The following is a 14195-nucleotide window of genomic DNA, read 5'->3' on the forward strand; positions in this document are numbered from 1 at the left end:
GACCTTGCCGAGAGCTGATGTAATGTTTCGGATTCCATGGGTTTTTTTTGTAATCCAAAATGTGAAGAAATATTATAATGAAGCCAGTCAGAAGCACTTATTTGAGTTAATATATGTATGTGTGTGTGTGTGTGTGTGTGTGTGTCTTCACCTTCTAGAGCTGGAAAGAAAATAGGAAATAAGAGTTAAAGTGATCAGATGGATGTAATGCTTTCACTTTAAGATTGGCGGAGGGGGCTTTTATTTCGGAAAAACAAATTATAAAGGGAGAGGCAGGCTAGAAGTCTAACTTTATGAGTGGTGCAGAGAGACTGAATAGATTTTTTTCTCTTTCTCTCTGAAAACAGAAATGTGGTCACCCAATGGCATTTACTGGTAGTAGGTTCTGCACCGCCCAAGGGAGATACTTCTACCAATGCAAGCAATAAACCATGAACACATGAAGCTGCCTTATACTGAATCAGACCCTTGAGTCCATCAAAGTCAGTATTGTCTACTCAGACCAGCAGCGGCTCTCCGGGGTCTCAGGCAGCAGTCTTTCACATCACCTACTTGCCTAGTCCCTTTAACTGGAGATGCCGGGGATTGAACCTGGGACCTTCTGCATGCCAAGCAGATGCTCTGCCACTGAGCCATGGCCCTTCCCCTATGTTGCATTCCTTTCCACAAGACGTGTAAAATAAGCAATTAGCTATAACAGGATTACACACATTTATTGAAGTGATGTCTGGTAACGGAATGACTTCATTGTACGGTTCAACAGACGTTTTAAAACATGTGTTTTAATCTTTTTAACGTGTGTATTTTGAGCGAATCTTGAGTTCTTATTTGAAATTGTAAAACAGGCACGTATTGGTTAGAAAAGGACAGGGATGTGTCTGGTTGAATGGGTAGTCCCGCAAGCAGATGGAATGACTTTTTAAAATCTTCAGGAAGGAGAGGCAATTGAGGATGCAGCATTATGTGCCAAATAGAGCCGAAGAGAACAGAGTAATGAAGTTTAGGATGTCAGACAGAGGAAGTTAAAAATATGATACAGATTATGTAAATGGCAGAGAAGTTATGTCCAAAGAAGTTCAACAAATTAATAGTAATAGAACTTTGCATATTTTATGTATTTTTGGTTTTCAAATAAACTTTCTTTTTAAAGAAATCAGTTAAGATTATATTCTAATGGTCTCACACCTTATTACCCACATAACAAGGGCAAGTAATTGAAACTGGGCCTTCAACACAAGGTTTAGTGAAGATGAAACTGCATAGTCAGGCCACAGTTTGAACGTATGAAGCTGGCTTATGCTGAATCAGACCATCACTCTATCAAGGTCAGTATTGTCTACTGTGACTGGCAGAGATTCTCCAGGGTCTCAGAAGTCTTTCACATCCCCTACTACCAGACCCTTTAAATTGGAGATGACAGGGATTGAACCTGGGACCTTCGGCATGCCAAACAGGTGCTCTTCCACTGAGCCACACAGCCCCTCTAAGTGATGGCAGCTGAAGAAACATTGCACACATTCAGCAACATTGATAATGCCTTGCCTTATATAGAGTCCGTTCTAGTGCTGTAGGAATGATAGCTGTTCTCCAGGATTTTAAGAGAAGGACCAACACGTTACCCAAGATGGCAGGGATTGAACTTGGGACCTGTGGGCAAGGCATGAGGTCTGTCACTGAGCACCCAGCATCTCCTCAAATTTTTACAAGATACAGGCTCCTTCCCTTCCCACCTCCCAAATGTAGGCTTATTGATTTGATCTAGAATCCACTTCTCTTTTTATGGTCAAAAAGACAAACCAGTGGGTTCTAGGTCAAATCAAGCCTGAACTGTCCCTAGAAACTAAAATGACTAAACTGAGGCTATCGTACTTTGGTCACAGTATGAGAAGACAAGACTCACTGGAAAAGACAATAACGCTAGGAAAAGTTGAAGGCAGCAGGAAAAAAGGAGGACCCAACATGAGATGGATTGACTCGAAAGGAAATCACGACCCTGTTTGCAAGACCTGAGTGAGGCTGTTAAATGATAGGACAGTGATGGCGAACCTTTTAGAGACCGAGTGCCCAAACTGCAACCCAAAACCCACTTATTTATCGCCAAGTGCCAATACAGCAATTTAACCTGAACGCTGGACATTATTGCTAGGGTTGCCAGGTCTCCAGCCACCACCTGGAGGTTGGCAGCCCTAGTAGGGGAAGGGGGAGGGATGGAGAAAGGAAGGAACTGGGAGAGGAAAGAGAATGAAGGAACTGGGGAAGGAAGGAAGGAAGGAAGGAAGTGGGGAGGGACAGAGAAAGAAAGAAAGAGAAAGAGGGGGAGGGAGAGAAAGAGAGAAAGAGAGGGGGGAGAGAGAGGGGGAGGGGGAGAGGGGGAGAGAGGGGAAGAGAGGTGGGAAGGAACTGGAAAAGGAAAGAGAAGGAAGGAACTGGGGAAGAAAGGATGTAAGGTGGGAAGGAAGTGTCCTGGGTCGGGCCTCAGCCCCCACCCAGGACTTGCTCCAGGATGCACACCCGAAGTTCTCCCCCCTCCCTTACCGGCAGCTCTGGGGAGGTGGCGAGGCGGGATGGCGGAGACATTGGGCCCCGGCGCGGCGGCATTGGGCACCTGCTTTCGGGGGCAGGGGAGGAGGGGGCGGCGAGAGCAAGGGCGAGCGCGCCAACACTCGTGACCCCGCCAGCCTGCGGGCGACCTTTGGGGGGCGGGGAGGGAGAAGGCAGAGGCCACGCAGCCACGCCCAAGCCGGAGGACTGGAGGGGGGCTCCGGCTACCCCACAAGCTTACCGCAGGAGTCAGGGACGAGCGCGAACGGGGGAGAGGGGGAGGACGGTGGGAGATGGCAGGCCTTTCTCCGGCGGACGCGCAGCTGTTGAGGGGCCGCCTGGCCCTCTGCGAGCGCCCAGAGGAGGCAGGTGAAAACGGCAGGGGGAGAGGCGCTTGAGGAGGACGACGATGGCGGCGGCAGCCTGGAGCTGGACTGCTGGGAGCCGCCTGAGGGGGACAAGGAGGAGGAAGGCAGTGAGGAGGAGCTGCTGCTGGAGCCTAGAGGAGGAGGCCCCGCCTCGTTGCTGCTGGCCACCCCGCCGCCTATCAGCTGTTGCGGGGCAAGAGGGGGGGAAGAGGAAGAAGCCAGCCGCGTGCGTGCGAGGCAGGAAGCTGACCCGCCGACGCACGCACGGTGGGGGGGGGGAGCTCAGCTGAGAGAGGGAGGGGCACAGATGACCCAGGAGGCCTTTTGGAGCTCACCCACGCGTGCCGGCAAAGAGGGCTACGCGTGCCGGAAGTGGCACGCGTGCCATAGGTTCACCAACACGGTGATAGGATGTTTTGGAGGGCATTAATTCATAGGGCTGCCATAAGTTGGAAGCAACTTGACGGCACTTAACACACGCATAGTATTCAAATGTGGGAATTCTTGCCCTCAAAGCAAGACTTCTGTTCTTAGACAGACAAGTTTCAGGCAGGTGGCATCACATTTTCCCTAAAGGGAAAATCCTTGGCATTTTTTCTTTTGTGGGGGAGAGTCTTGCTCAGAAGAAATGTCTACATAATTTCAAAAGAAATTGAAAGCTTTTTGATGAAATTAGCACCATTTCTAAGGAACGGGTTCTGAATATTTCTTGTAAGCATCTCAAGTAGGCTGAAACAAACCAGGCAGAGGTCAAAACAATCACACAGAGCATGTGAGATACTGGGCAACGGAGCCATTTCTGGACTTCCTGGGAAGACTATCTTATGCAAACAACCTTGTGGGTTGATATGGGATAATATCCTTGATCATACCCAGCAGAAACTCTGGATATCCCCCAGATGGCAGTCTGCAGGAGTTCCTAGACCACAAAAGTCCAGTCTCTAGGGTCACTCCATTTCCTACATGCTAGTCCAGAAGGTGGTAACAGTCAGCTTCTTGTTAAAGTAATATTAAAAGCAAAAATCCCAAGAAGACATGCAAATATTAAAGTGTGAAATCTCTGTGTCCTAAAAGTCAAAACCCATTTTTGGTAGGCACCTTTGGAATTCTGACACAATGTTATGAGTTCAGCTGCAAAATAGCTGCTGCAGGAGGAGAGGCCAACCACAAAATGTCAGAAAGTGATGCTATGCCTAAATAACTCTTCAACATTTCAGGCATAAGCACTATTTTGGGTTTTGTTTAAAACGAACACGCACACAGCAGCACAGCAAAGATCCTTTTACTGTGGTGGCAGCTGCTGCCAAAGCAACATTTTTTTTAAAAATCTGCCAAGCCAATCAAACCTCCAATGGCCAATCAGAAGCCTTGCTGGGCAAAAGCGCCACCTGTTCCCGCCCGCTTTCTTAAAACACTTGGTGGGCACCCCGGTGGCCATAGGCACCACATCGGGGACCCCTGGTATATACCCTGCAGACTGCCAGTTGGCCATCCCTGATACATACGATAAATAAAACCCGGATGCGGTGGAATCCATGTCCTCTGCAGAGAGACAAAAGAAAAGCTAATCCAGGCCACATGGACAATGAACAATTTATTACCAATATGAACACAGATACTGTGATGCACTGATGTACCGCTTTAATATTGTGATAGCTCTGAGACCAGGGATTTGCTGGCTGCCCAGCTGGCATTTCTCTGCCTCCACTGGTGATGCCACTAATAGGTTCCTGTTGGCAAAAAGGGTCTTTGTTTACATTGCAGACTACCAGTAAAATTACTCTGAAGTCATCTAGTAAAAGCGAATGGTTCACATGTTTCCTTGCCTACTATATACTAAAAAGGAAAAACAAAAGTCATACATTTAAATAAGCAAATACAAAATACCCCAAAAAAAGGCTGACCAAATCTGATGTGCATTGTCAGATGAAATTTTAAAAAATCCGGAAATTTAAATTTTAATATTTTCTTTCGTAAGATTTTAAAGACTTTTTTTTTCTTTTCTTTTTTTAAAATGAAGCAACTCCAAGCCAGCAGCAAGCTTCAAAGTCTGCTGAGTCTGCTAATAAAAAGGATTTTAAGAACAAAAGAAGGTGCCAGGTGTCCTCTTCCACCATCGCACGTGATTCTCGGTACGCTCTTAAATGATCCAATTGCCTTTCACATCCTTTGTCCCTTCCGGATGGCTCCATAGACATTATGTTGTGCTGATTCTACTCAACTCCTGCCTGATGGCTGGGGGAAAAAAAAAACACACCACAATGAAACAAGTTTGAAGCCGAGAATTGTGGCTAGCTCTCCTTCTAGCCTCATGCCTAACCCTAGAGACCGCTGACTGATTTTGGAATCTGTAGCCAAAGAATAAAGCATGAATTCCCAGGGTTAGGGCTGGCGTCAGCGCACCCTCAGGTGGGGCAGCTGCCGGGGGGGGGGGCATGGATTTGGGTGGGGCCCACTGCCACTCACTCCCGACTCCTCTAAGGCCTTCGCTCACACCCTTCCACTGCCTGCTGGTGAGCGCTCTATCGCCTGCGTTCCCAGCTGCATATGCTGCCTAGCGCTGCTGGCGATGAGCATATGGGTGGTGCACCAGAGCCTCAGCATTCCTGGTGGCCATGGCGATGGCACTCCTAGCCGCACCCACGGCCATCGGGGAAAGGGGCGTGCAGGCCGTGTGGGCAGCTGTGCCCGCAGGTGGAGGCAGAGCTTGCAAATGGGCAGAGGAAGGATACACGGAAGAAGAGCTGGTTTTTATATGCTGACTCTCTACCACTTAAGGGAGAATGAATCCGGCTCTCACCTTCCTCTCCCCACAACATACACCCTGTGAGGTAGGTGGGGCTGAGAGAGCTCTAAGAGAGCTGTGACTAGCCCAAGGTCACCCAGCTGGCCTTATGTGTAGGAGTGGGGAAACCAACCCGGTTGACAAGATTAGCCTCCACTGCTCCTGTGGAGGAGTGGGGAATCAAACCTAGTTCTCCAGGTTAGAGTCCACCACTCCAAACCACTGCTCTTAACCACTACACCACATTGGAAGGTGGGGGCAAAAAAGCAGGTCTAGTAGTAGGCATGAGGGAGGCCCTGGGCACTCTCTTCCCAGGACATCCCAAAACCTGGAACCAGCCCTGCCCAGGGTAATAGAAATTAGACACTGGTAATGCCTGTTTAGATGAGAGGGAGTCATGCTCAGATTAAGAATTCTGTTCAGAAGATGCCCCACAACTCTCTGTGAATGGGGACATTGAGAGGGGCTCTTGGGCTTCTGCCTCTGCATCCCCATTGTCAGGAATGTAGTAGAAGAAGAGTTGGTTTTTATATGCCAACTTTCTCTACCACTTAAGGAAGAATCAAACCGGCTTACAATCACCTTCCCCTCCCCACAACAGACACCCTGTGAGGTAGATGGGGCTGAGAGAGTGTGACTAGCCCAAGGCCACCCAGCTGGCTTCGTGTAGGAGTGGGGAAACCAACCCAGTTCGCCAGATTAGCCTCCGCCACTCATGGAGAGGAGTGGGGAATCAAACCCGGTTCTCCAGATTAGAGTCCACTGCTCCAAACCACCGCTCTTAACCACTACACCACGCTGTCTCCTTCACTATGAAGTGCAAACCTTACTTGAATGTGAGGTTCACCAGCAAGTGAGGTTCACCTACATGAGCATATTTGGATACCAACAAATAATAAAGACTGTGGGTGAAGGGAGGGAGGAGCTCTACAAAGGGTAAGGCAGGATATTGTTTTGTTTCCCTTTTAAGCAATGTTCAGCCAGAAAACTAATAACAGTCCTGGGTTGTTGTTTTTTTTACATGCATGCCTATGGTATTATCTTTTATACTGGAAGCATGCCAAAGCAAAGGTGATCTGCTAATAATAAGACTGTTTGTTGAAGGCTGGGCAAAAGCTGGTACATAAACATAGGTGGGGAACCTGATTTTCATCAAATACAAGGTTCAAATACTTTTGGTCATGCTATGCAACTCAGCATTCACCAAGATTTGAGACCAAGTGGAAGAAAAAGAGCGTTCCAAGCACCTTTCTGGAATATCCACCCCACAGGGAAACTGGTTTAGAAGAGGAAGAGGTTTTCAACCCCGCTTTTCTCTACCTTAAGGTGTCTCAAAGCAGCATACAATCAACATTCCCTTCCTCTCCCCACACCTTGTGAGGTAGGTGGGGCTGAGAACACATGAAGCTGAATCAGACCCTTGGTCCATCAAAGTCAGTATTGTCTACTCAAACCGGCAGCGACTCTCCAGGGTCTCAGGCAGAGGTCTTTCACATCACCTACCTGACTAGTCCCTTTTACTGGAGATTATGGGGATTGAACTTGGGACCTTCTGCATGCCAAGCAGATGCTCTACCACTGAAACACAGCCCCTCCCCAGAGAGTTCTGAGTACTGTAACTGCCCAGGGTTACCCAGCAGGCTTCATGTGGAGGAGTGGGGAAACCAACCCGGTTCACCAGATTAGAGTCCACCTCTCTTAACCACTACACCATACTGGCTCTCCACTCTTAACCATTTTACCTCCAAGGGCCCTCTCAATTTCTCTTACTAAACTGCAGTTCCCAGGATTTGGGAGTGAGGAACCAGCCCGTTGGTCCTGGCCCTTCTCTCCAACCATGCCTGTGGAGATGAGGTGGGTGGTGGGTCTTTTCAGTGGTAGCCCCCTGCTTGTGGAATACCCTCTCCCCTTGAGGCTTTCTTGATACCTCCCTACTCTCTTTAAGGAGCTATGCGAAAAATTTGTTTTTACCCAAATTGTTTTACTGGAGATTTGATATTTTTAATTGTTTTTGCAATCTGCTTCTAGCTTGAGGGCTGCATTGAGGGTTGTTTAGGCTGGGTTTTATACTCGGGTTTTTTTTGCTTCTGGATTTTATTGGCTTGTTTTTACAGTTGACAAAGTAGTCCACAAACAAACACGGATAATTTTTTTTGTCTTTTGGAACAAAAAGAGCAAATTTTAAAAACCACAAGAAATTCATTTTTCTTCTTACCATCGATTATCTCTTCTTTTACTTTGTGTAACTCTTTTACAACTTCCTCCAATATTTCCTAGGAAGACAGAACAATAGTCAACTGATCAAAAATGTCTTCTTCCTCTTTTTTAAACAGTATTTATTATTCATTCCTGATTCTTACACTGGGGCCCTTCATCCAAGAAACCTGTGCCTAGACTGCTTAGCTTTGGTAGTGCTACAGCATCTTTTAATTTAATTTTTTAAACCCTAAAAAAATCAGGGTGGCTAAAAAGATTGAAAACGGCAATTAGAAATATAACAAGTATACATAATTAAAAATACATCACAGCATCCAATAATTACAAACAGAGCAAAACCTCACTTAGAAAAAGAAGAAGAGTTGGTTTTTATACCCTGATTTTCTCTACCTTTAAGTAGCCTCAAACCGGCTTACAACCGCCTTCCTTTCCTCTCTGCACAACAGACACCTTGTGAGGTAGGTGGAGCTGATACAGTTCGGAGAGAACTGTGACTACCCCAAGGTCACCCAGCAGGCTTCATGTGGAGGAGTGGGGAAATCGAACCCAGTTCTCCAGATTAGAGTCCGCCGCTCTTAACCACTACACCATGCTGGCTCTCAAGAAAGATAACTTGCTGAATGCCCTTTGCGAGTGGATTTGCCTTACATGCCCTCAAAAGGCAAACAGCAAAGGAACTCCACATATATCCTTTAGAAGCCTGTTCCATAATAGGACAACTTCCACAGAACAAGCTCAGGACCACAATGAGGACACACTGATAGTTACAGAGGGCAGCCATAGGAGTGGGGAAACCTACCCGGTTCACCAGATTAGCATCCGCCACTCATGTGGAGGAGTGGGGAATCAAACCCAGTTCTCCAGATCAGAATCCACTGCTCTTAACCACTACACCATGCTGGCAAATGACATTCAGCATGTTATCTTTCTTGGAGCTGCTTAGTGAGGTTTTGCTCTGTTTGTAATTATTGGATGCTGTGATGTATTTTTAATTATGTATATTTATTATATTTTTCAAGAGTATCTCTTAACGGTTCAGGATTCTGTTTCAGTTCCCACCCCGCCAGGTTCTGGAATTTTAATTTCCCACCCATTTCCCCCCCCCCAAGGCAGCAGGGAGGGGTGAGGGAGAGGAAGCTGGCCTTTTCTTAACGCTCAAGTCACAGCTGACCCCCGGTGGGGTTTTCAAAGCAAGAGAGATTCAGAGGTGGTTTACCATTGCCTGCCTCCGCATCGCAATCCTGGACTTCCTTGGTGGTCTCCCATCCAAATACTGACCAAGGCCAACCCTGCTTATCTTCTGAGATATGAAGAGATCGGGCTAGCCTTGGCAAACTGCTATTAGTCAGCATCTCCCTTCCTTTTACAAGACCTCCGGAGGCCATGTCTACTGACATAGAAAATTACATCCCTTTAAAATGAAAGGAGCCAGAGATGCCAGGCTTCCAGAACTTCAGAGACCGGGTCTTCCCATAGAAAACAATGGCCCTTGAAATTTTTAAGGTGCCAGAGACACCTACTAGTTGTTGCCAGGGCCAGCTTCCTCTTTATCCCTCCCCTCTCCTGGCCTCCCTAAAACCCAAGGAGATAAATGTTTGTTACTCCTGGAATTTTGGAGTCATTTCCGATACCCCCAAGCCAACCCAAAATGCTAAATTTCAGGTCTATTTTCAGCTTGGGAATATCCGAGCTCTGGAGACTCCAGGGTGAGCTGTAGTTCCACAAATGTTTGTAGTTGATAACAAATGTTTCCACAAGGTACCATTTTGCTAGCCAGCCTGACACTTATTTCATGTCCTCTGAAATGAACCCAACTAGGTACCCTGTTGGCCCAATTCAAAGAGAGATACTGCTCATGTGGGGCACCCAATTCATAAAGATGTCGCCCATTCATATGTGTGAAAGGGCAAAACCGCAAACTCACTTGTTTCATGCGATCAAAATCTAAGGTATCCATTGCCACGTCATTGCTGCTGCTTGCTGGCTTCATCCTCGAGGCAGAGAGAGAAAAAAAGAGAGAAAGAGGGGGGAGAAATTCCTCGCTGGGTTCCCAAACCACTAGCTATGCTTATTAAGTCACTGACTCTGTCAAACACCATGCAAAAGTATGGTTTCATAAATGATTGTTAGTGTGATTGTCTTTATGTAGTAGGCCGTTCTACTCACGATGGCTGGTTTAGGGCATGTCAAGCCAAGAAATGAAACCCTGGTTAGAAGTGTGTTCCTTAACCAAGCGAGTATCCAGTGTGGCTTTTCATGACATACAAAATATAGACATCCCGGCTTGTTCCGTGGCACTGCCTTCTGAACAGTGCAGCCAGGGATAGCAACCAACACATGAAGCTACCTTATACTGAATCAGACCCCTGGTCCATCAAAGTCAGTACTGTCTACTCAGACTGGCAGCGGCTCTCCAGGGTCTCAGGCAGAGGTCTTTCACATCACCTACTTGCCTAGTCCCTTTAACTGGAGAGGCCGGGGATTGAACCTGGGACCTTCTGCATGCCAAGCAGCTGCTCTTCCACTGAGCCACAGCCCCTCCCCAAGCCTCCACTGTTAACAGGAAAGGCCATTTGTCAAGACAAACCAGGATTTTAACAACTGTCTGCAAGCTGAATCCTGGTTTTTCAAACTAACCTAAAATAAACCATGGTTTTGCATTATGTCTGAAGGGAGCCGCTCCTTATTTTACAAAGCAGTGCACAAAAGCAGGTGGAAGCCCACCACACAGCTCCCGAGGCACGTCAATGGCTTTGACGCTCCAAGATGGCCCCTCTTGCATCACTCAGGAAAATTTGGCAGCCAGCACAATCTTACTAAGCAAACCGCACCAGATGCCTTTGAAAAGACCTCAGTTTTGCACCTGAGAATGACCTAGGAAAAGGGAGGATCAAACCAAAGCTCATCTGCGTACGTGAGGTTTTTTGATCAGCCGTGCTAAATCTAGATAGTCTCCATGACGACTTTATGGCAGAGCCTTTCATGGCGGTTAATAATTTACTGGGCTACAGTAGCAAAAGGCTTCCAGGGTTGGGTGCTTTTCCCAAATGCTTCCTCTTCTCCCATGCACACCTGCCGTTGTTTTCCCACAAAAACCAATCAGTGCTTAAGTCATGCGCCACTTGACATGCAGTTAAAAGAGCACCATCGACACACAATGCCCCCTTTACCCACGCCAGGGGTCACAAACCGTTCCAGAACCTAAGCCAAGGGGGGACCTCAAGTGGTAAAGACTGTGTGGTGCATACGTTTAGAGGCACTAATAGTTGGAGAAGGTCCCCTCCCCATCATGGGATTGCCCAAATAGTATGTTACAAACTCATAAAGCATACTTATGCAACAGAGTCAGGCCTTTGTTCCACCTACCTCAATACTGTATACTATGACAGTAGCTCTCCAGGGTCTCGGGCAGAAAAGGGTCTTTCCTGTAGCTGAGATCCTTCAGCTATAGATACCAAGGATTGGACCCAGGGTACTTTATTTATTAAAATATTTGTACCTCACCTTTCCTCTCGGCTCAACGCAGCAATGTTTCACAGGCAAGACAGGTACCGTCCTGCTGAGCAATGACCCCCTTCCCATTACGACGCTGGATTCTCCAACGTACAAGCCAAATTCCACTTGCGGTTTAATTTATGAAGGTTTGGCAGCCTTAAAGCTATTCACAGTTAAAAAGGCACCTGGATATATTACCAGCAGCTGTTTGTTTTTATACAGGCACAGAGAAATGAATGTGTGATAAGAAACACGTTATGGTTTCCTGCTACATGTGAACCACACCACTGTGCTGGAACCCGTTAAATCTTGAAACGGTAACTAGCATATGTGACAGAAATCTAGGGGGCACTCCCACTAGTAAAAATGGATACTAGTCATGATGCATATCCATCTTCTCCAGGATCAGATGAGCATGCCAGTTATATTAGGTGCCGTGGAACACAGGCAGGATAATGCTGCTGCAGTCGTCTTGTTTGTGGGCTTCCTAGAGGCACCTGGTTGGCCACTGTGTGAACAGACTGCTGGACCTTGATGGGCTTTGGTCTGATCCAGCATGGCCTTTCTTAGGTTCTTATGTGGTTATTCTTTTTGTCTCACATATACCGAGTCACCCGAGGGCTACGCATGCCTTGCTATAAACTACAGAACTGAGCTAACATAGCATCGCAATGATGTAATCCCCTACCCGAGCCCTTCTGAGACAACAGCTTGTTAAACAGCAGAGCAGTGCAAATAGCGGCAGAGTGTAACAAGGCAGACAGGTTGTTAGCTGATGAATGAAGAAGTTACATGATTTTCCAAAGGTTAAGCTGTGGGACAAAAAAGAGCCAGAGCATTTTTTAAATCCAGTACCTAAAAGATGGCTGAAACTGAATGGGGCTCTTAGGTTCAGGACTCGTCGCCACCAATGGGTTTCTACGGCAATGGAATGAAACAGGATATGGAATGAGCACATGCAGAAGCATCATGCTCAAACCCGCCACATGCAGATGTCCGAGAAATGACTCTGTAGCTTACCTAGAGAGTAACGAAGCGACAGGTTTTTCCACTGAGTTGCTTCTTTCCCAAGGCTTCTTCCCAGCATCTGTTGGTTTGGGTTTTAAAAATAAAAAAAATTTAAAATAAATAATGATCATTGTTGTGATAGTTGACCACTTTTTGCATTGTAAACTGATTCCCCCCCTTTTTATACATATCTTGTTTCCCTTGAAAATGACAGATGTTTGAGAGAGGTGAGGCCAAAGAAAGAGATCTAGGCTAAGGATACTGAAAAATCTGCTCAAGTGGGAAACTATTATGTAAAAATGCAGGGGTGGGAAAGAAAGACACTTCCAATGAACAGTGAGAAAATTAAGCCTGAACTTTGTGGGCTAAACAGACACGAAATTCTGAACGTTTAAACCTAAACGTCAAATGTACATAGAAAAAGTTCTGCTTAGAGTGAGTTCACCCTGCCTGTTTCCACCCTTGTGCATTACGTCCAAGTTGTGGGAGCCTGGGTAAAATGAGAACACAGATACAATGTGGTAGGGGGCTGGGGACATAGGGAAATCTGTACCCTCCATTCGTCTGACCCAAGCATGGTGCCACCTCTCCCATGTGATTCCTTCATTCCAACACTACTGAAACAGCGTGAGATGCAGGCGTGAGGTAGCCACTCCCACTGCTGGGACATATGTGACCTGGTCCTTTAACTCTGGCTGACACTGGAGGTTTTGAAACCCCAAAGGTTTACAACCAAAATTCTCTGGGTACAAAAATTGTAAGTATTAAGAAATAATTCCCCAGGAATGTTCACTGCCCCTGGAAATTAGACTACTAGACCAACCTGGGCGACTGGGAAGAATGTGTGGGTAAAGTGCCGTCAAGTCACAGCTGACTTATGGCGACCCCGTGGGGTTTTCAACGCAAGAGACATTCAGAGGTGGTTTTCCACTGCCTGCCTCCATGTGGGCTGAGAGAGTTCTGAGAGACCTGCGACTGGCCCAAGGTCAGCCAGCAAAGATCCAAAGTCGTCAGAGGGGTGAAGGCAAGTGAAACAGCCATGCATAAAAGACCTCTGCTAGCTGCCTTGGTGACTCCGATGGGCGCAGAAAGGCAGGGTATAAATTTTGTAAAATAAGTGACTAAAATAGACAGAACCACAGGCATAATCACGGGCAATTTATCCACACTTCAGTTCCCTTGAAGTCAACGGGGTTGGACTTGATGGCCTGTATGGCCCCTTCCAACTCTATGATTCTATGGATTCTATGCACAGTCTGGGACCTTCATATCTGTAGGACCACTTCTCCGGGTATGCTCCTCAGAGAACTATTCATTCAACAAATACCAACCTTTTAGTAGTCCCCGCCCCAAGGAGTGTCCGGCTGGCCTTGGCCAGGGCCAGGGCTTCCTCTGCCCTGCCCCCTGCCTGGTAGAATAGCCTCTCTAGTGAGACCAGAGCCCTGTGAGACCGTAAAGAGTTCTGCAGGGCCTGTAAAACAGAGCTATTCCACCAGGCCTATGGTTGAGGCCAGCTACGGTTCCTTTATATATAAGTGCTGGTCCCGCTAACCTCCACTATTGCTATTCTCTAATTTATCCAATTGGGTTTTATCCTGGGGATTACCTAGGGGGATTACCTAGGGGGGCACTGAGAGGCAAGAGGGCAGCAGGGGGGCCCTAGAGGTGGGCCCCTTCAACCGTGTTGTTCACTAATTTACAACAGATCAAGCTATGGCACCATGCTGGCAAATTTGGTGGAAACTATCAGGATTTTTTTTCAGACTCTGAAGAGCTGGTAC

General features: G+C 47.0%; 1 protein-coding gene across 1 annotated transcript in view; it reads right to left on the reverse strand.

Moving 5' to 3' along the window:
- Positions 1-5014: 5014 nt before the first annotated feature.
- The window catches only part of EVL (Enah/Vasp-like), a 153040-nt gene continuing 143859 nt past the window's right edge, over positions 5015-14195 (reverse strand). The window contains exons 11-14 of the mRNA XM_056851405.1: positions 12427-12495; positions 9836-9902; positions 7910-7967; positions 5015-5144 (exon numbers count right to left, since the gene is read on the reverse strand). Of these exons, the coding sequence (XP_056707383.1) occupies positions 5107-5144; positions 7910-7967; positions 9836-9902; positions 12427-12495 (232 nt within the window). The 3' untranslated portion in view covers positions 5015-5106. The remainder of the gene's footprint in view (positions 5145-7909; positions 7968-9835; positions 9903-12426; positions 12496-14195) is intronic.

This window comes from Euleptes europaea, chromosome 6, assembly GCF_029931775.1.
Source record: "Euleptes europaea isolate rEulEur1 chromosome 6, rEulEur1.hap1, whole genome shotgun sequence".
In the NCBI taxonomy this organism is placed as follows: domain Eukaryota; kingdom Metazoa; phylum Chordata; class Lepidosauria; order Squamata; family Sphaerodactylidae; genus Euleptes; species Euleptes europaea.